The sequence below is a fragment of the Ctenopharyngodon idella genome, chromosome 17, assembly GCF_019924925.1.
Source record: "Ctenopharyngodon idella isolate HZGC_01 chromosome 17, HZGC01, whole genome shotgun sequence".
In the NCBI taxonomy this organism is placed as follows: domain Eukaryota; kingdom Metazoa; phylum Chordata; class Actinopteri; order Cypriniformes; family Xenocyprididae; genus Ctenopharyngodon; species Ctenopharyngodon idella.
Genome location: NC_067236.1, coordinates 18,645,995 through 18,668,366, shown reverse-complemented (window position 1 = coordinate 18,668,366; position 22,372 = coordinate 18,645,995). Strand labels below are relative to the sequence as shown.

The window sequence follows — 22,372 nt, the reverse complement described above, 5'->3', positions numbered from 1 at the left end:
GAAACCTCCATCATCTCTGCAGAAACAGCAGGATACTAATGTACAGTGATCCCGGCCAACAAACATATGCTCTAAGAACGTTTTGATAACGTTCCCATTCAGTTATAAAAACATTATTTATGAATCTTCTTTGAACAGCTTATGCAATCATTAAGAAAACATTCAATTTTATTCCGCAAACATTGTGGGAACGTTACATTTGAATGTTCTCTGAACGTTCCGAAACATGTAGTAACATTCTAAAAATCGTTAGGCAAACATCCAACTAAAACGTTTCGGAAAAATCATTTCTATAAAGAATGTTTTTGTACTAACGTTTTGAGAACATTATTAAATACCAGATAATTTTGAACGAACGTTCTATTCTAAGAACGTTTGTTCATAACTTTGAAAGAACCTTGCCAGAACGTTCTGACAACGTTCTCTGTTAGTTGGGATGATGTCTGCAAACACAGAATGTTTCCCTAAGGTTCCCTTTTTGTGGGAACCACATAAGCACATTCTGGGAATGTGAGGGGAACGTTATGCAAACTAAATGGAACGTTCGATTTACGTTAAGAAAAATTCCCGGCTAACCAATAGAAAGTTTCTGGGAACCAAAAACTCTTAGCTGGGATAGTACTGAATCATTACCATATTCATGTAGCAAGGTATTTGCATATAACATGCACCGTCATCCGCGCTCGCTCACGTGTCTCAGGCATGACATTTGTTTTGATGTCGTTCACGCACCTGATGAATCCCACGTGTTTGTCTCCGTCCAGCAGAACCCGAGCAGAGCAGATCCAGTCCTGAGCTCTGACACCCGGGACCACCGCTCGACCCGACACCTGAACCCTCACATCCAGATCTTCTGACGTCTCGTAGTCTTCGAGTAGTTTTATGTCCTCGTGAGAGAAACTCGCGTGCAGCACGAACAGCAGCAGCAGCGTAACGCACGCGCGCACACGCGTCTTCATCGGATCGGTTCACGTTTTCCGCTTCGTCGGTAGCTCGTTAAAGCTGCTGCTGTTGTCGCTTTCGGATAAAAATAAATCAGTACGTGACGGTTTGCATTACTGTCTGCTGTCAAAGTTTGACAGGCGCTGCGCTGCGTGATGACGTCACAGAACGCGTGCCGACTTTATTCACAACAACAATTTTATTTCAGAGATTATTGCATTAGTTCACCAGGGAAATGTGTTTCGAAAGTGTTGCGTCTCAAAAAGTCTTGATGCTCGTTTCTGAACGGGTAATATAAGCTCATTATTGAACGTTCCCTGCGGGGGGGAATTTTATCGGTTAATTTTATTAATTAATCGACTTAATAAAATATGTAATTTCTGTAGTGAATCTATTTTTTTTTTTTTAATCTGAAACACAGGCTGCAATGCTGCGATCAGCCGCCAGGAGTCACTGTTACGCGCGCGGATCTCACTGACAGACAGCTGTCAATCATCACAGTCAACAGCCATGATAGCGCGAGAAAATACGCTGCTGTGAGCTATGAATACTTCAAACAATATGCAGACAGTATCAAATAACAGCGAGAAAATAAAAATAAAAACAGAAGAGATCGAATACGATATAAACTGAAAGTATCGACACAACAGATAATGTTATTAAAGCTTTTGTTGTTGTCCTTTTATTAAAAGGCAAAACCGAAACAAATACGTGAGCGCGCACGTCGCCACTTGCACACATGAGGGAAAGAGCGTCACGTGATCTGACGGGACAAACACTGATCATGTGATCAGCTGAACTGAGGCAGTTTGAGGAAACCAAAACAGTACACTAACAGGTTTGTGAAATCAGCTGCGATTTTGTTAGTTTAACTGTAATCTTTCAATGTTTGTGTCGGTTAAAAACTGCTCATTTATTTAGCTGAGATTTTTGTTTGAATGTTTATTAATTTGGGGTTTATTTATACTGTATTAAGTGGTTGTTTAGATACATATTTAAGATTATTAGGATTATTTCACTGTTTGTTTGGGTGTTTATTAATTTCGGGGTTATTCATATGGTTTCTAGCGTTTGTTTAGATACATATTTAAGTTTATTTGCATTATTTTGTTTTTTGTTTGTGGTTTTTATTAATTTAAGGTTAATTTATACTGTATTAAGTGGTTGTTTAGATGTTTATTTGGGATATTTTAGTGTTTGACCACTACTGTCGCGTGTTATTTCTATTTATGAATGACGTCATGGAGAATAAACTCATTTTTGTCACAGGTGGATTAACCTCCATCCAAACTGATGTGCTGCAAATCAGGTGAAGAAAAGGTTTTGAGCAATTAATAACTTATAAAATTATTCAGACATTAAGGAAGTTGTGACCCAGTTTCCTCTCAACATTATATCAAATATGCTGTAAGAACGTTCCATAAACATTATTTTAAGAATGTTTTTGTCGTAACATTTACATAACCTGTAAAAAAACATCATGGGAACATTTCCTGCTTCTGTCAACACCTTCAGCTCTGTTCTCTGATCATGTGACCCTCATGTGACTCTGTCTGATCAGATGAATGATGGCTCTTCTGCTGCTTCTGTGTCTCTGCGGTTCGATCGCTGCCGTGCCGCCCGTAGGAACTCAACCTGAGCAGGTGCACATCTCATATCCAGGTGAGAGTTCAGTCTTTATGATTGACAGCTGTCTGTCAGAGAGGATGAGTGTAGTAGTGATGTCACGTCATGTGACAATGATGATGCGTCTGTCCTCAGGTGTCTCGAACTCTATGGTGGTCACATGGACCACCGTCAATAAAACCGAGAGCGTTGTGGAGTACGGAGTGTGGGGCGGGAAGCTCTTCAGTCACACGGCAAAAGGAAACTCCAGCATCTTTCTTAACGAAGGGCCGGAGTTCAGAACCGTGTACATCCACCGGGTCACGCTGAGCCAGCTGACGCCCGCCGTTTCATACGGTAACCTTCATACGTGTTCATCAACCACCTTCAGTCTTTTACATGCCGCAGACGCCCAAAATATGACCATCAGTCTCGTGTGAGGATCCATACGAATATATAATATATTTGCAAAATATTGAGTATTTTAAATATAATTTAAATATTTTTCTACTCATTATAGCACTATATTATTTATATTAATCAATTTTTTATTATTTTATTGTAATCTAATTTTTATTTATTTTTAAATAAAATGTACTTTTAATTTTAAATTTGTACGCTGTTTTTCTCTAAACATTTCAGTGGACCCCCAAAATATGATCATCTTCGCATGAGGGACCCCAAAATATATTGTGAAAAATTAATAATATTATAAATTTGTCTAAATATTATTTGCAAAATATTTCTATTAAGTGAATTATTAAACTTCTACTCATAACAGCACTGTATTTTAGATGCATTATTTATTTATATTTTATTTATTGTACTCTCATTTTAATTTTTTAAATAAAATATATTTTTTCTCTAAACATTTCCACGGAGCCCTAAAATATGATCATCCTCATGCAAAGGACCCCCATCTTACAATTTAATATTGTGAAAAAACTATATTATTGATATGTCTAGATATCATTTGGAAAATATTGGGTAATAATTATAAGTGAGTTATTAAATTTTTTCTACTCAATACAGCACTGTATTATTAATGCATTATTTATTCACTGATTTACTTATTTTAATCAAATTTTTATTTATCCTTTTTTAAACCTAATTCTTGATTTATTTATTTATTTATTTATTGTAATTTTATTTTATTTATTTTTAAGGAAAATATATATATATATATTTTTTTCATTTTTACACATTTTTTCTCTAAACTTTTCCACAGAGCCCTAAAATATGATCAATATTTGCTCATTTATTTACTTATTTCAATCAAATTTTTATAATTTTTTAATCTAATCTTTATCGTAATCTATTTTTTATTTGTTTTTAAATAAAATATATGTTTTATGACTTTGAGAAGCCCAGTGTTGAAGGCGATGTGTGTGTTTCAGTGTATCACTGCGGCAGTGACGCCGGCTGGAGCGACATCTTCTATTTCACGTCTCTGAATGAAAGCGTGAGTTTCAGCCCCAGGTTCGCTCTGTTCGGTGACATGGGCAATGAAAACCCTCAGTCTCTGAGTCGACTGCAGAAGGAGACGCAGATGGGGACGTACGACGTCATTCTGCACGTCGGTGAGACTCCAAACATCCGTTCAGACTTGATGAACTGAGCATGAGCAGATTAGAATGACAGTTTGGATGCTTTGGGTTTGTTTTGTTTTGCTTGTGCATGTGGTGAAAGTGCATTACAGCATGTGATTGTTTTCACAGGGGACTTTGCGTATGACCTGTATGAGGTAAGAAACACACACACACACACACATCCAGGGCTGTTAACGTGACGTTTGTTCACATGCATCCAGTGCCACGATGATCATCAAAATTCTGATCACATAAATAAAGTCTGCATGATTTTTTTTTAAAGCCGTTTTATATCATTTTTTGCACCAAAAATGTCCTAATTTATTTTCCATGATAGTTTCCGTTCTCTCTTTGACACTGACAGTTATAGGCACAGCTCAGACAAACATGATCGTTCTGTTTTCATCTACATTCATGTCATTCAGACCTGTAAAAGAAGATATTTTGAAGCAAAATGGGACCCCATTGACATTTTATTGTATGAAAAAAACACTGAGGCATTTCTCAAATTGTCTTTTATGTTGCTCAGAAGAAAGAAAGTCATACAGGTTTCCAATATAGTGTTTCCTATAACATCGTAATCAGAGACAAAACCTACAAAAACAACCATTTCTGCTGGTTCAGTGTGTTCAAACCTTCAGCAGAAGCACAGAGAGCGTCTGGAAACTCATTAGAGCAACAGAAACCCAACAACTCATAATGGCCCAACCACAATATTCCCAAAATCACTGGATTTGAGTTCAATTATGGTTATGTAAGTGTCTCGCTGGCTGTCTGGAAAATAGATGGATCTGGTTTGAGTTCTGTCATGACTGAGGCTTCCCAGATCAACTCAATGATGGATCAGTTTCATTTACATTACATTTACATCATGCATTTAGCAGACACTTTTATCCAAGACCACCTGTGTATATCACATTAAGTGTGTTTATTTTGTTGTTAAATGATGTCCATTTTATCGGCTAAAAAGTGTAATTTTATCGGTTAAAAAGTGTCATTCATCGGCTAAAAAGTGTAATTTTATCGGTTAAAAAGTGTAATTTTATCGGCTAAAAAGTGTAATTTTATTGTTTAAAAAGTGTAATTTTATCGGTCAAAAAGTATCCATTTTATCGGCTAAAAGTGTCATTTTTATCGGTTAAAAAGATTCCATTTTATTGGTTGAAAAGTGTCCATTTTAATAGTTAAAAATAAATTTCATATCAGTAAAAAAAATGTACATTTTTTCAGTTAAAAATATATTATCGGTTAAAAAGTGTCAATTTTATCGGCTAAAAAGTGTAATTTTATCGGTCAAAAAGTATCCCTTTTATCGGCTAAAAGCGTCATTTTATCGGTTAAAATGTGTCCACTTTAGGTTAAAAAGTATACATTTTACTGGTTAAAAAATATATTTCATATCAGTAAAAAAGTGTCCATTTTATATGGCTACAAATTGTCCATTTTTGTGCAATTGTCCATTTTATCAACTTTAATTGTTCACCTCTTGATTGTTACCCAAGCACAAGACTAATATTATTACTATAGACCTCAATTTTATAAGTTAAAAAAAGTGTCCATTTTATTGGTTAAAAAGTGTCAGTTTTATCGGTTAGTTATATATTTTTTATCGGTTAAAAGTGTCCATTTTATCAGTTAAACATATTTCATTTTGGTAAAAAAAAAGTGTCCATTTTTTTTCAGTTAAAAATATATTTCATATTGGTAAAAAGTGTCCATTTTTCAGCAAGTGTCCATTTTATCGGCTTTTATTGTTCACCTCTTGATTGTTGCCCAAGCACAAGACTAATATTATTACTATAGACCTCAATTTTATAAGTTAAAAAAAGTGTCCATTTTATTGGTTAAAAAGTGTCAGTTTTATCGGTTAGTTATATATTTTTTATCGGTTAAAAGTGTCCATTTTATCAGTTAAACATATTTCATTTTGGTAAAAAAAAAGTGTCCATTTTTTTTCAGTTAAAAATATATTTCATATTGGTAAAAAGTGTCCATTTTTCAGCAAGTGTCCATTTTATCGGCTTTTATTGTTCACCTCTTGATTGTTGCCCAAGCACAAGACTAATATTATTACTATAGACCTCAATTTTATAAGTTAAAAAAAGTGTCCATTTTATTGGTTAAAAAGTGTCAGTTTTATCGGTTAGTTATATATTTTTTATCGGTTAAAAGTGTCCATTTTATCAGTTAAACATATTTCATTTTGGTAAAAAAAAAGTGTCCATTTTTTTTCAGTTAAAAATATATTTCATATTGGTAAAAAGTGTCCATTTTTCAGCAAGTGTCCATTTTATCGGCTTTTATTGTTCACCTCTTGATTGTTGCCCAAGCACAAGACTAATATTATTACAATAGACGTTATTGACAGCAGCGCCGTCTTTGATTTTAACGGGAATGAAAGCGAGTCTGTGAGGGAGAGACACATCTCTTCAGCGGGTTGCGCTGTCATTTCATGTGTTTTTGGATTGTTCTGATGACGAAAAACTCCAAAAATATCTTTCCAAGAAATTTCAGTAGACAAAACAAACTACAGGCAACATGAGCTGTGGAAAATTTCTAGGAGCGTTATACAGCTTTTTACAGCGGATGCCACTGAAAACACGTTAAGTCTGTCCTTCAGCCTCATGATGCTGCTCTGATCGAGGTCTCTTAATGACACATAATTCAAAGAATCTTACAGGTTCAGTGTTGTTGATGATGTTCAGTATTGTGTTGATTATCTGATGACTGGTGTGTGTGTGTGTGTGTGTGTGTGTGTGTTCGCTCAGGACAATGGCAGGATCGGTGATGAGTTCATGAAGCAGATCCAGTCCATCGCTGCTTACACTCCTTATATGACCTGTCCAGGAAACCATGAGTGGGCTTTGTGAGTGTTGAACCTGCTCTTAACCTAAACCTCATCTGAGCAGAAGAGACTTCGCTCAAAAACTGTTTCATGGTTTTAGTGAACTGGTCTGCTGCTCACGTGTGCAGTTTGACGACTGACCACTGGAGGGAAGCACAAACCTGTGCACTGACTCAATAACTCTCAGGAACATTGATAGATGTGATTAGTTATGGGTGGAAGTGGGTTTTAGGCTGTAATTTTTCCTTGTAATGCAGCAAACATCTGCAGAGGCCTGTTGTTTTCCTAGCCCTGACCTTATGACTCCAGCGTGGTCTCAGTACATCCATATCAGCACGACGGAAATGATCCTGAACCCCCCCTGACCTCTTAACCTTTGACCCCACTCTCTCCGTTCACTGACCCTGAATTTGTCTGTGTTTAAACACACACCCGTATCTCACCCAGGACTGACCGTCACTCATGTTTACGACCGAATGAAACACGAGAGCGCTCTTCTGTTCCTCACTGGTGTTTGTTTCTCATGATGAGCAGCGCTCGCGTCTTCAGCTGTGGTTTTCAGTCTGTGATTTTCTGTCTGTGTTTATTCTTCCAGTAATTTCTCCCACTACCGGAATCGTTTTAGCATGCCGGGACACACAGAGAATCTGTGGTACAGGTACGAGTGCTCTATTTATTTTTATTATATTATATTTTATTTTATTTTAGATGAGGTTTTGCTTTAAACACAGAGAGGACAACGAGTCCAGCTCTGCCGGTCTGAAGAAACATTTAACGTTTGCACAATCACTTTCTAAAAAATGAAGCTTGTTTATCAATGTGTGTGTGTGTGTGTAGCTGGAACGTCGGTCCCGCTCATATCATCTCCTTTTCCACTGAAGTCTATTTCTATCTGGAATACGGCCTTGATCTGATCTTCAGACAGTACGAGTGGCTGCGGACGGATCTCGAGGTACAAACACAGAGATGCTGCTGAGATCGATTTTATTCTCACAATCAACACTTTACTATAAAATCCCATTAGTTGAGCAATGTGTGTGTTTAACTAACTTCAACAAATGAAACGTGGTGTTCTGTTTTACCGTGTGTGTTATAATAGTGTTGTGTTTGTGTGGTTCAGGAGGCGAACCGTCCTGAGAACCGAGCGCAGCGGCCGTGGATCATCACGATGGGACACAGACCCATGTACTGCTCCAACGACGACAAAGACGACTGCACACAATTTCAGAGCTACGTATGTGTCTGACAAGAGCAAATCTGCTGATAACGTTCATGCTTCACCACAGAATCTCTTTCAGTTCTTTCTCATCTGACCGTCCTGCGGTGGTTGTCCTAATTTCTACTCTCGGATTTATTAAAGTGCCCCTATTATGCTATTGTAGATTCCTAATTTTGTTCTGCAGGTCTCCTACAACAGGTTCACATTCATCTAAGATCAAAAAACACTTTAGTTTTCTCATAATATCCACTGCAGCATCAGCTCTTTTCTCTCAGTGTCTGAAACGGTTCGTTAGAAGATTCGGTCTCTCTAAACCCCGCCTCTCTGAGAGCTGCTCTGCTCTGATTGGTCAGAAACCAAATGCTCATTATCATATCTGAATCTCAGCTCTTGATTCACAGTGATACGAACAGTAACAGTTTTACCGTATTAATCTCATCAAAGTGGATTTGCTTTGGCAGCAGAAAACAGCGTCTTCTTGACATGGGCGGGGCAAAGAGACGCTGTTCACCAGCAGCCAATAGGCTGGCATTATGCTAATCAGTTACAAACCTACATAGTTTCAGCAGGAAGTGAGACTGAATTACTGACGACTTGTTTCAGTTCAGAATCACTTCTTTCTTTTAGGAGACAAAAACTCCATTTATCTTTGATCTTTGATTCACAAACAGCTCTATTACACACTGCATGAAAGGGAATATATATGAAAAAGCATAATAGTGGCACTTTAAGACTGCAGAAGGTTGCTTTAGTAGGATTTGCTGTTGTCACATAATGATCTACACTGTAAAAATACAAGAAAATACAATTTCAGTCTTTCTACTTCAAAAATTCATGTTTAATTCAGTGTGTTACTTACCTTTTCTTTGTAATTATTTGTGAAATTTGCTAGCAGTTTTAAAGTAAATCCTACATATTTTTTGAGATGATAAAGATCTAAACAATCACATTTCAGAAACGTTTGCAGCTTTGCATAAGAACATTTTAAAGAGGTTTTCTGAAGGATATCTTGTCGCTACTAAGTGTCTGGAAATACTCTGATTATCTTCCTGATTTAATGTGATGAAGATCATATTGTATACGGTCAAATCAGGGAGTAGTCTGTGATCTTGTATACGTGACTTTGTTTTCTGATCTAAACCTGTTCACACTGACGACAGGAAGATGAATTAATCTAGTCAGTGTTTTTGTGTTAATTGTGCATCAGACAATTGGGATCAGTGAAACCGCCTCAGTTTAATGTCTGTTTAATGCTGTCTGACCGATCTATTGTCCCGTTTCAGGTCCGAATCGGACGCAATGACACGAAACCTGCTGCTCCTGGACTGGAGGATTTATTCTATCAGTACGGTGAGAGGCCTTGAGATTTTGAGCTGTTTTGCTTCTTTAATGTGTCTTCTTTCAGACTACTGGAAAGAAAGCGAGTGTTCATTTCATTTGCATCTGTAGATTTCAATCTCTTTAAAGGCGTCAGAAATCTCCAGCAGCTTTACACACACCAAACTTTACACTTTTATTCATATCTATATTCTGAAGGTTTGTTCATATAATTCGCCTGATTTATACAACATTTTACTCCTAAAAACATGGTGAAAATGTATTATTTTCTGTCTATTGACAGTATTTTCTGATTTATGGAGTGATAAAAAGAGAAATCCAGAATCTCTAATATGTCAACAAAATCAAACAAGAATTATGAATCTGGCTTCATCCAATGTTCACATTTCTGTTCTGGAAATGTATTCAAATGAGTACATATTTAATTGGATACTGCCTCATTTGCATATTTAAACAACATTTCAGTAAACTGGGAAGTATAATGATATGTAATAGTTTTCACCCATATGACAGGACAGTGTTTCAGCTGCACATGTTGGTCTGATAATGAACCTTTAATGATTCTGATGAGCTGAATGATTACGCTGACGAGCCTAAACTGCATCTGTGTGTGAGTTTTGATATTTATGTTTATGTTTGCAGGAGTGGATCTGGAGCTGTGGGCTCATGAACACACCTATGAGAGACTCTGGCCTGTGTACGATTACAAGGTAATCACATGTTGACATCACTGAACTGATCTGTATCTCTATTATTGCTTTTGGGATATTCCCGTTCATACAGTGTGTAATAGAGCGGTTTGTGAAGGTAAAAGCTCTACAAAGTTTCAAAGATAAATGGAGTTTTTGTCTCCTAAAAGAAAGAAGTGATTCTGAACTGAAACGAGTCGTCAGTAATTCAGTCTCACTTCCTGCTGAACCTGTGTAGGTTTGTAACTAATTTACATAATGTCACCCCATTGGCTGTCGGTGAACAGCATCTCTTTGCCCCGCCCTCAATCACTGTAGTTGTATCTGAGACTGGAAGAGTTTGGTTCGTGTTGTTCATATCGAGAAGACGCTGTTTTCTGCTGCCAAAGTAAATCCACTTTGATGAGATTGATACGGTAAAACTGTTACTGTTCGAATCACTGTGAATCAAGAGCTGAGATTCAGATATGATAATGAGCGTTTGGTTTCCGACCAATCATAGCAGAGCAGCTCTCAGAGAGGCGGGGTTTAGAGAGACCGAATCTTTGAACGAACTGTTTCAGACACTGAGAGAAAAGAGCTGATGCTGCAGTGGATATTATGAGAAAACTAAAGTGTTTTTGACCTTGGATGAATGTAAACCTGTTGTAGGAGACGACAAAACTATATTAGGAACCTTTACGATAGCATAATGGGGCACTTTAAACCGCAGTAACTGCAGATCTGTGTGTTTTTGTGTCTTGCAGGTGTTTAACGGGAGCTCTGAAGAGCCGTATGTGAATCCTAAAGCGCCCGTTCACATAATCACAGGTTCAGCCGTGAGTATCATCAGTGTGAAACACAACATCAGAAACACTGCATACTGTTTAATAAAGATAGTGTGTGACGCAGCACATGTTGTGCAACAATAAACATTTATTACTTATTTTTTGTCACATGACCTCATCATGTTCCATGTCCAGGTGCCATCTTGGTTGTTTTGCATTTTAAGGCAAGAAACTACATGTGAATAGAGAAAAAACTGAACTAATAGATATCACCGTACTTTCCCAGCTGATTGATTACATGCATTACATTGTGTTTTTAATGTTGTTTAAATATGCAAATGAGGCATTATCTAATTAAATATGCACTAATTTGCATGTATTTCCAGAACAGAAATGTGAACATTGGATAAAGCCAGGTTCATAATTGTTGTTCTGACATTAGGGATTCTGGATTTCTCTTTTTATCACTCCATATATCAGAAAATACTGTAAACAGATATAAATAATACATTTTCACCATGTTTTTAGGTTTGAAATGTTGTATAAATCAGGTAAATGATATGTGAAGAACCCTTCAGAATATAGATATGAATAAAAGTGTAAAGTTTGATGTGTGTAAAGCTGCTGAAGTGGAGATTTCTGACGCCTTTAAAGAGATTGAAATCCACAGAAGCAAATAAAATGAACACTCGCTTTCTTTCCACTAGTTATGAAAAGCCAAATCTCTCTCAAAACTGACCAGTGCATGAAAAACACTGGTTTTGCCTGTAGTGTCTTGCCTTAAATTGAATTTTGCATTAAAATAATCAGTTCCAGCTCATTCGTTACACTGCAAATAGGAGGTCAAGTGCATTGTGGGATACAGTATCCGGTGCATTGTGTTGTTCGCTGCACAATTTTCACAGCCTGTGAATTTGTTTCATCAGGGATGTCGAGAAAAACACGACGGCTTCATCCCTAAACCTCGAGACTGGAGCGCGTTCAGAAGCACAGATTACGGCTACACACGCATGCGTCTGATCAACTCCACACACCTGTACCTGGAGCAGGTGTCTGACGACCAGGTAACACCTTCAACTCACTTAAAGTCAGTGTGAAACACTCTTTCCTTCTCTATTGTGCCATATACCAGAGTGAAACTGCTTCGCAAACAAGAACAAATGTAGGGCGGGGCTTGATTTTGTGTGTGGGGAATTGATTGGATGGTTGTGGTTTGCTATTGGTGGATCTCATGTGAGTGACAGGTTGCCCCGCCCTCGTTATCAGAGAAGAGAAGAGATGTTGCAAGAGGGAGGAGAAGATATTCTGATTCAAGATTATGAGGAACATGAATTTAACACAATAATGATGTGCACCGATAAATCATACTGCAATATGATTTCATGCTGACTTTAAAGTTCATATGTGTGACATCTAAAGCTCTGACTCTGTCTGCAGTATGGAAAAGTGATAGATCAGATCACGCTGGTGAAGGAGAAACACGGACCGGACGCCTGGCACTGAAGATCCAAACACACTCTCTCTCTCTCAGGAAACACTTTGAAACCCAATCAACGGTGAGAGGCACTTTAGCTGTAATCAACCAAACGAGGGACCCGAAGATCTAACGTCAAGGTCCTTCTAAAGATCTTACAGGAACACATGTGTTTTGAGTTTGAAGTGGAGACAATTCTTCAAACCCCTTCCAGACAGATTTAAACCGCTGATTCTGCACTGGATTATTTCAGAATCTCACGGGAAACCCTGTCACTTCACAGCAGGATATAAACATCACAGTCTGATTGATTACAGTGTTTTTTAAGGTCTTTAATTGGATGGACTGAATGAACATTTATGTCTTCCTTGATCTAACTTGTAAATGATTATACTTTAGTAAGATGATAAAGTACTGTATGTAATCTACATGATTTTTTTTAAACTATGAAAACTGTTCCAAAACCTAGTGAGCTGCCTACATAGACAGCATTTTATGACAGTATGCTGCTTTATAAGGGGCCATTCACACAGAACACTTTTTTTTCTAGATACATATTTTTCAGAAAACTAAAAGTTAAACACCTTTTTTTTTACTTGAGTGCCGTGTTTTTATATCACTGTTTTATGTGAGATGCTGCAAAAGACTACCAATGATAACAAGATACTAATGTAATAGTATCTCATTTTATTTTCTCAATTATATACTACAATAGCACGCTTTCATAGAAAAACAATGTCTTCAACAACAACATCTTCTGTGTGAACAATTCGAGGAAATATTTGTCTCGCTGGGGTTTGAATAGATTTCCTCCACATGCGGCTGCTTTGAACTTCACAATAAGCTTTAATAAATTCATCTTGTCACAATAACTGGTGTCTGTTTGAGAATCACAGGAGCTGATGGTGTTTTACCAGGGTAAACTCCTCCAGACACATCAGGTTGTTGTTTCAGTTCTTCAGGATGAAGATAAGCGATCTGTTTCGGCTAATACAGATGTGAGCGGTGTTTAAAGTGACTCTAAGTGTGTTGCGCAACACGGCCATATTTGTGGTTAATGCAGATCAGCAGGAGAAGAGCTTTCGCTCAGGACTGATTCACATTATTGAGTTAATTTCATATTACTCTGTTCCACATGGCGTCTAGAAAACAGAACGCTTGAGCTGCCACGTATACAGTGTAAAAGTATACTTTAATTCAGTTTAAAACCTCTTTCTTAAGGGCTGATTTCTGAAGGGCTGAAGTTCAAATAAACTGAAAGAAGTTAAACGAATGCACAGATGAATTGTTCACAATAAGATCAATAGCATTTTCTTTCATAACATATATAGAAGTGAAATTGTAACAAAATATGTAATTTAAAAAATAGTTTTTAAAACGTCTTTACTAACAGCGTATGTGTTTGGAACGAGAGAGTAAATAATGACCAAATGTTACGAGTAACGCATTACAAGTAACGTGCATTACTTAATCAGTTTACTTTTTGATGTTACGAGTAAAGTAACGCATTACAAGTAACGTGCATTACTTAATCAGATTACTTTTTGATGTAACGAGTAAAGCAACGCATTACAAGTAACGTGCATTACGTAATCAGATTACTTTTTGATGTTACGAGTAAAGCAACGCATTACAAGTAACGTGCATTATGTAATCAGATTACTTTTTGATGTTACGAGTAAAGCAACGCATTACAAGTAACGTGCATTACGTAATCAGATTACTTTTTGATGTAACGAGTAAAGTAACGCATTACAAGTTTGTACATTACGTATGTACTCACATTACTTTTTTGATGTTAATGCAAATTACATTCTAATAACAAATAGATTTATTTACTGTCAAAAAAGTTACTGCAGATGAAGTATTTTCAAAAACAACAGTCAGAGTAATAGTATGAATTGTAGCTGAAATATAGCTATTGATGCATGATGTCCAATTTAGTGGACAGATGATTAATCAGAATTTCCTCCCAATCTTGGAACAATACTTGGAAAATTCAGCTGTGATATGACTCATTAGATATTGCTTGATATTGCTTGAAAACAACATTTTTTTATCTGCAAGAGTCTCCTAGGATAGAAGGAATGGATGGATATTCCAGAGCAACTGGTTTGGAGTGAGGAAAAAATCAGCTTGCCACGTGGTGGCAATGTATAGGATGATACACTAGGGTCCACTGTAGAGGTTGATGTGCCTTCAAAACCCATGCATATGCAAGAAAATGCTTTTCAAATAGCTGTCCACTGTAGTGACCTCTATGCGTGAAAGAGTTAAGGACGAGGAGCAGCAGATGAAGTGAGTGTCCTCAAAAAAACAAACATCTCGAGCTTGAGGAAACATATGGCAACTGTAGCGAGACGTGAAGTGTGTTTGTGTGTGTTTCACCACGTTCTCTCACTCAAAACATTCCCGAGGGAGAGACGCACTTCTGGTGGTTTGTGTTTCTCCATCATTAGATGAAAATGAAACTCATTCCTCAGAAGTTTTCTTCTCTAGATGTTCCTAACCAGCTGATGTTTTGTGGCGATTCTTCTTCTGTGTTTTCACTTCTGAAACGTTCCTGCCGTAGACACACAGGCATGCTGGGAAAGGATAAACCACCACAGTATGTGCTGCTGCTGACGTGTGTGTTTACATCTTCACTGCGTGGAAAACGTGTGTGGAATATGAATTTCAATGAAAACAGCAGTTTTGTGGCATATTGGTGAAATGACACTGCAAAAAATGACCGCCTTCCTCAGTATTTCTGTCTTGTTTTCCAGCACAAATATCTAAACATTCTAAAATCAAGATACATTTACTGGAGAAGCAAAATAAATGAAGATAACAAGTCTTGTTTTATGAAAAAATATCACAATTGAAAGAGCTTGTGCTTAAAACAAGAAAAAAATATCCACCAGTGGGGTCAGAAAAATTAACTTAATTCAAAGTGAAAACAAGTTTATTTTTCTGACCCCACTTGTTTTTTTGTTTTCAGCACAAACTCACTTCATTTTGACTTTTTTTTTTCAGAAAATAAGACTTTAATATCTTCAGTCATTTCTCTTCTCCAGTAAATGTGTCTTGATTTAAGAATGTTCAGATATTTGTGCTGGAAAACAAGACAGAAATACTTTTGATTGTTTGATTGATTGATTGATTGATTGATTGATTACAGTAATGATGTGATTCTGATACTTTCAGATGTGGACGGAAACAATCTAAACTGCAGTGTTGATTTAGTATCACTAATATACTATTATAGTTTTTATTAATATTTCGAAGGAGTTTTATTTTTAAATTTTCCTTTTTAATTTTAGTTAAATTTGTTGTTTTTTTGTTGTTTTTATTATTTTTAAACATGTCTATATACTGTATTTTTCATTGATATACTATTACAGTCCTTATTAATATTTGTAATTAGGTATTAATCATTTTATTTTAGTTTTAGTTAAAGTTTTGGTCATTTTGTTGTTTTTTTTTGTTTTTAATAATTATTTTGTAACGTCTATATTTTTTCATTGATATACTATTATAGTTTTTATTAATATTTTGAATTTTTATTCTTATATTTTCCTTTTTCATTTTAGTTAAAGTTTTAGTTTTATGTATTTCTCATTTTTATTATTATTTTGTCTCTGTCTAAATATTTTTTATTAAATTTTATTTCAGTTATTTTAGTATTTCAAGTTAAACTAAACAAAAATAAGAAATCCTGCCTTGGAAACTAGCTGAAATAAAACAAGTTTTTTTTTTTTTTTGACATTTTATTTGATTTCAATTAACGTTTATTTTATTTCAAGCTTTTAATTCTAGTACATGATGATAATAACCCTGAGTGAGAGTCTCTGCAGAGGTTTTTTTCCCATCTGGTCGTCTGGCGTTTATCTGCACTGGTTTCCTGTGAGTCACGCAGGGATTGGGATGAAACGCTCTCCAGAACATCTGATATTCACCGCCCAAAAACAACACGCCGGTGGTCACAATGGTGAGATTAGACCTTTCCTCTGAGACGAGCATCTGCTCGCGGCTCAGGTGTAAAGGTCCAGCTGATTGTCTGCGTTTAAAGATCTTGAATGAGTAAAAAGATCTCATCACTTTTGACAGGAGCTCAGAGATCCACAGATCATGAGCCGCTCTGCCGTGAAGCTTGGGATCTGACAAAAATCCCTCAAGATCTTCATCTTCTGTCTCAGTAGAGTCACTGCAGCCTGTGTCAGGTACCTTCATCCGCTTCACTTTGAGTACTGACACGAATCATTTTGATTCTGATTCACAAGCTTTTGATTCAATATCAGTTACATTTGGATATATATCAGGTGTCTAGGTATTGACGTCTTTCTGCGGTTGAAACACTGATCGATCGATTACATGAGACATGATTTATTTCAGTAAGTTGTTCTGAATCTTTCAAGATTCCTTCTGATGTTCATTCATGTTTATTTGGTGCTGTAACTAGTAGTAAAGAGGAAGAGATGATCGGTTCATGTGCGCTACATCACACATTAAAGAGCCACGAAAACACATTTATCATGATAAAACTGACAGAATTTGAAAGCTGAGAGCCTAGTAAGATGTCTAGTGTCATCTGAATCTCTCCGGTATGGCAAGAGTCAGAACAGAAGAACTATTCCAGAAATGCCCATCAGCACACATGTGTTTCCTCCATCAGCCCATCTCCTTCAGACCATCAGCTCTCTGTCAAACCAGAAGCTGTTTTCTATTATTTTGATGATTTCAGAAAGCAAACTGCAGTGAATCTGTCACAGAGAAACATTATGTAACTCAGTCTGCTTTCATTCAGATCTTCTTCTGTCAGACGAGCATGTGTTTGCTGTGGGTGCTTTTGTTCCCCACAACTCAAGCAGATGAGTTCGAGTTTTAGTATTATTTATTTGCTGTTATAGTGTTTATTAATATTTTGAATTTGCTTAATTTGCAATTTGAATTTTAATTAAATGTTCAATAAATTTTATTTTTTTAATTTAATTTTTTTTTTTTTTTTTTTAGTAATTTTATGTGCTTTTGTCATTTGTATTAGTTGATTTTTTTTTATTTTTTTTTATTTTTTTTTTTTATATTTAGCCATATACACTATATTGCCAAACGTTTTGGGACGCCTGCCTTTACGTGCACATGAACTTTAATGACATCCCATTCTTAATCCGTTTAATATGGAGTTGGTCCACCCTTTGCAGCTATAACAGCCTCCACTCTTCTGGGAAGGCTTTCCACAAGGTTTAGGAGTGTGTTTATGGGAATTTTCTTCTAGAAGCACATTTGTGAGGTCAGGCAGTGATGTTGGTGAGAAGGCCTGGCTCACAGTCTTTGCTCTAATTCATCCCAAAGGTGTTCTATCGGGTTGAGGTCAGGACTCTGTGCAGGCCAGCCAAGTTCCTCCACACCAAACTCGCTCATCCATGTCTTTATGGACCTTGCTTTGTGCACTGGTGCGCAGTCATGTTGGAACAGGAAGGGGTCATCCCCAAACTGTTCCCACAAAGTTGGGAGCATGAAATTGTCCAAAATGTCTTGGTATGCTGAAGCATTAAGAGTTCCTTTCACTGGAACTAAGGGTCAAGCCCAACCCCTGAAAAACAACCCCACACCATAATCCCCCCTCCACCAAACTTTACACTTGGCACAATGCAGTCAGGCAAGTACCGTTCTCCTGGCAAACCCAGAATCGTCCATCGGATTGCCAGACAGAGAAGCGTGATTGGTCACTCCAGAGAACACGTCTCCACTGCTCTAGAGTCCAGTGGCGGCGTGCTTTACACCGCTGCATCCGACGCTTTGCATTGCACTTGGTGATGTAAGGCTTGGATGCAGCTGCTCGGCCATGGAAACCCATTCCATGAAGCTCTCTACGCACTGTTCTTGAGCTAATCTGAAGGCCACACGAAGTTTGGAGGTCTGTAGCTATTGACTCTGCAGAAAGTTGGCGACTTCTGCGCACTGTGTGCCTCAGCATGCGCTGACCCCGCTCTGTGATTTTATGTGGCCTACCACTTCGTGGCTGAGTTGCTGTTGTTCCCAATTGCTTCCACTTTGTTATAATACCACTAACAGTTGACCGTGGAATATTTAGTAGTGAGGAAATTTCACGAATGGACTTATTGCACAGGTGGCAACCTATCACGGTACCACGCTTGAATTCACTGAGCTCCTGAGAGCGACCCATTCTTTCACAAATGTTTGTAGAAGCAGTCTGCATGCCTAGGTGCTTGATTTTATACACCTGTGGCCATGGAAGTGATTGGGACACCTGAATTCAGTGATTTGGAGGGGTGTCCCAATACTTTTGGCAACATAGTGTACAGTATATAGCATTAATTCATTTTTATTTCAGTTTCAAAATTTTTTTTTTTGTTTTTTGTCATTTTTATTAGTTTTTAAGTATGTTTACATAGTTTTCTTTTTTTAGTTTTAGTTCATTTAGTTTTAGTAGTTCAACATAAACTCAGGCTGTGTTCACACCTGGAACCTCTCTTGGTTCTTTTGGTCCGGACCAAAAAAGACACATTTAGCCCTTATTCGCTTACGCTGCATTCACACGTGGTGTCGGTGTCAACGCTTGACGGAGGGCGTGTCTAAAGCTTGAGCAGACGCAACCGTCATAGTACAACAGCCAATCACATTACCTTCTGGTGTTGCATGAACGCAATTGGCTAGCTTCTGTGATCTGATTGGCTGACGCCTGCGTTGGCGCTTGAAAAGTTGAGAAATCTTCAACTTCTGCCATGAGCAATGTGAGATATATATATATAAAAAAAAAGGCTTTTATGACATATATTTTGTGACAGATCTTACTAAATGCACTCATTGTTTGTGCAAAGATATGATAGTATTGTTACCAGCTGAGAAAATGTGTAAAGGAGTAAAACAGCATCAGGAACTCAAACGAAGATCTGCTGCGAGGAGACGCGGTTCAGACGACCATTAAAAAAGTATGTTCTATATAGTATGAATGAAATCCAGACGTTCTACATCCGCCACGTTGTCATTATCACGTGACCTACAGGCGTCAGTTGCGTCGCTTCACCGGCATTCATAAATCCTGTCCTGTGGCCTCATGGGATAGTAAAGTGTCCATCGAATGCACACTCCAGAATCTCAGAGGAAGTAGCAGATCATACGGGGACTTTCACCTACTGTTTTTACTATGAATTCGGACATACTACTCTTTTGGCGTACTGTTTTTCGCATACTGTATAGTAGAGAAGTATTTGATTTGGGACACAGCGCAGGTGTGCTTGAGCATTCGGTCCTTTTTAGGGTCACCACATCCTGTTTACTGTTCCTTCAGATGTCTTTGGTCTGTTCATATTTCAGTTGAAGCGCAACAGAGTTCGTTTGGAACCAACAAACTTTTTTTTAGGGTTTTCGGTCCGCTTGTAATATATTATGACATTATCTGTACTTTGAACAGTTCAAGTTGAATTCATTCATGTCATAGACTGGTATAAAGGAAAAATAATGTCTTAATATTTCTATACTGATTTACTTGTGCTTGAGCTTGAACAAATTACCAGAGCAGCAGATGTAAAGTGTTTGTGTGTGATTGCAAACATGCATATGTGTGTAGAAAAATGAATATGTGTCTCAGTCCGGTGTGATCGCACTGCATTGTGTCAGTCAAATACCACAGTACACCACCCAAATGCTCAAAGACACGACTAAACAAATTTCACAGCTCTTAAAATCCGTTTCCGCTCGCTGTCATGCCCATGAAAGGAAGAGCCGGAAGCTGTTGCGTCGGAGTGAAGGAATTCTGGGAGATTACAGCCAGTGAGATGAAGCAGCTGCTTGTGTCACATTCACTCCCAGCATCTTTATCTCTAAACGTGCACCGCGCAACAGCCACTGTCGCTCAAAGAAAGATGGAAAACACATGAAATAATCAAATCTGCGGAGGACGTTTACGGTAGACGAGCGCTTGTTGTGCTGATGTTGTGCTGTTTCCATGGTGACAGATGTGCTGTTACACAAGCGCTTGCTTTTCGACCATCTCCAAATGTGTTCATGCATGTTTAATGTGGCCTTTTCCTCAATATCATGATCTCAGGGTGAAATGGATGTGAAGAGTGTTTATTTGAGCTGTTTTTCACCAGCTTCACTTCAGTGTGACTCATGAGTCCTAAAATTAGTTTAGTTTTATAACAAAATTAAGTGTTTACTTGTGCTGTGCTGGAGATCCTTTACCTAATTTGGTGTTCCGGGTCAAAAATGACCCGCCTTTTAAATTGCTGGTAAATCTCTTATTGTAATGTATTATAATCAAATATTGGATTCAATCTTTTTGTCAACTTGTTTTCTTTCAGTTAGCACAGGTTTTGTGTTTAGGGGCCACGCAAACTTCTTCCGCTCTTGAAGTCTGTGGCAGCCCATAGTTGTGAAATTTGGCTCACAGATAGAGGACAGTCCAAGCATTAGCCCTAGCAATTTTGGAGTCTCTAACTCAAAGTTTTCCGCCATTTTGAATTTTCTGAAAAACCTACTCGTCCTAGACGGTTCGTCTGATTTTCACCAGAATTGGCTCAGGTCTTCTTAAGACAATGGCAACAGAAAAACATGGAAATCAAGTTGATTCATCAAACCGTTCTTGACAAACATGCGAACAAACTTGGTGTGTGTTATGATAACCATGACCTGAGGCTACCTGCACAGTTTCAGCACAGTTCCACCTAGTGGTCTTCACAAAAATCACAAAATTGGTCTCTTTAGAATTGGTATAGCATGCCAAGTCAAACAATATCCAATTTTCCCATATCAGCCATTTTAAATTTTGCCGTAAAATGCTATATTTTATGAACGCATGATAAAGTGTCATCGGCACCATGCCCTGAAGGTATTCATATAGTTTCAGGGCTGCGCCACCTTATGGTCGAGAATTATAATGAAATTTCAAAAAATGCTAATAGCTTTTGATTGAACATAGATATCAATTTACCACAGTCATCCGAACTTCCTCTCCGTCATTTTGATTTTCTTTAAAAACACACTTTATCGAACTCCTCCAAGACCGTTGCTCTGATTATCACGAAAATTGAATCCGATCATCCTCAGACCTTGCGGACAGAAAAAAAACATCAATTCGTCAAACGGTTTTCAATTAAAATGAGAACAAATTCTACAAACAACACGCCAAAATGGATGTGAGGCTATATCACCGCAAACCTTTAGCCTATTCTGCCCAAACTTGGTGTGTGTTATGACAACCATGACCTGAGGTTACCTGTACAGTTTTGGCACAGTGCCACCTAGTGGTCAGGAGATATGAAAAATTGAGGGGTTTTTTTTTTTTTTTTTTGGTTTTGGTGCTTATAACTTCTGAACAGTTCTGAAAAAATCTCAATTCTGCCTCATTCTGCCTCACCTTAATATATTTCTGCTGATTGATTGTAGACCTCATTCATTTTGAGTTTATGTTTCTCAGGGTTTTTTTTTTTTTTTTAGCTAAATAAGCTTGAGTGATTTTTTTTTTACTTTTTTGACATAAAACAAGATATCCAATGATGAAATTAATGGTGTGACTTGATTTTATATGTGGTGAACACTGTAAAAACTCATGGCAACATATGCTTTTCAATTTCAACGTAACTTTTTTCCAATTTCAAATGTCAGTGTCACTTGGTGTGCTTTTTTATCACCCTTTTCCCTATCCCATATTAGTGATTATCATTTAGGTATCATTTGAAAACTTACTCAAAACACTCAAAATTCATCCTTTGAAATCAGACATTGCGTTTACAATGGGAACACTACTTTAAAACTTTCAATTTTTGTGATATTAACTTCAAATTTGGACACAACTTGGTTAGACATATGGCTGATTTTCTAGCAATTTTACAGACCAGAATATTTTGTATAAAATAAAACATTTTATTTCAGTACATTTGCTTTACAGTAAACTTCTACA

At 37.2% G+C, this 22,372-nt stretch overlaps 2 protein-coding genes across 4 annotated transcripts in view; one reads left to right on the top strand and one right to left on the bottom strand.

Moving 5' to 3' along the window:
- LOC127499067 (ER membrane protein complex subunit 7-like) overlaps positions 1–1,114 on the bottom strand; it is a 3,754-nt gene extending 2,640 nt beyond the window's left edge. The window contains exons 1-2 of the mRNA XM_051869175.1: positions 733–1,114; positions 1–16 (exon numbers count right to left, since the gene is read on the bottom strand). The exon at positions 1–16 is cut by the window's left edge and continues 104 nt beyond it. Of these exons, the coding sequence (XP_051725135.1) occupies positions 1–16; positions 733–959 (243 nt within the window). The 5' untranslated portion in view covers positions 960–1,114. The remainder of the gene's footprint in view (positions 17–732) is intronic.
- A 492-nt stretch (positions 1,115–1,606) lies between these two features.
- Positions 1,607–13,340, top strand: LOC127499064 (acid phosphatase type 7). Of its 3 annotated transcripts, none has more exons than XM_051869170.1 (15): positions 1,607–1,780; positions 2,212–2,251; positions 2,504–2,604; positions 2,704–2,904; positions 3,945–4,127; positions 4,266–4,291; positions 6,905–7,002; positions 7,577–7,639; positions 7,819–7,933; positions 8,102–8,215; positions 9,484–9,550; positions 10,181–10,248; positions 10,974–11,045; positions 11,921–12,058; positions 12,432–13,340. In XM_051869170.1, exons 3-15 carry the CDS (start codon positions 2,508–2,510, stop codon positions 12,495–12,497), a joined length of 1,308 nt encoding a protein of 435 aa, XP_051725130.1. In that variant the 5' UTR covers positions 1,607–1,780; positions 2,212–2,251; positions 2,504–2,507; the 3' UTR covers positions 12,498–13,340. The 3 variants fall into 3 exon arrangements, with proteins under 3 accessions (XP_051725130.1, XP_051725131.1, XP_051725132.1); XM_051869171.1 differs by having other exon boundaries at positions 1,684–1,780; positions 2,458–2,604; XM_051869172.1 differs by having other exon boundaries at positions 1,733–1,780; positions 2,212–2,262.
- Positions 13,341–22,372: the final 9,032 nt, after the last annotated feature.

Excerpts from the sequence above, each read along its gene's own strand:
- LOC127499064 (XM_051869170.1), top strand. The coding sequence starts at position 2,508 with ATGATGGCTCTTCTGCTGCTTCTGTGTCTCTGCGGTTCGATCGCTGCC. Across the intron at positions 8,216-9,483 it reads GCACACAATTTCAGAGCTAC|GTCCGAATCGGACGCAATGA; the intron begins GTATGTGTCTGA and ends GTCCCGTTTCAG. Across the intron at positions 10,249-10,973 it reads GGCCTGTGTACGATTACAAG|GTGTTTAACGGGAGCTCTGA; the intron begins GTAATCACATGT and ends TGTGTCTTGCAG.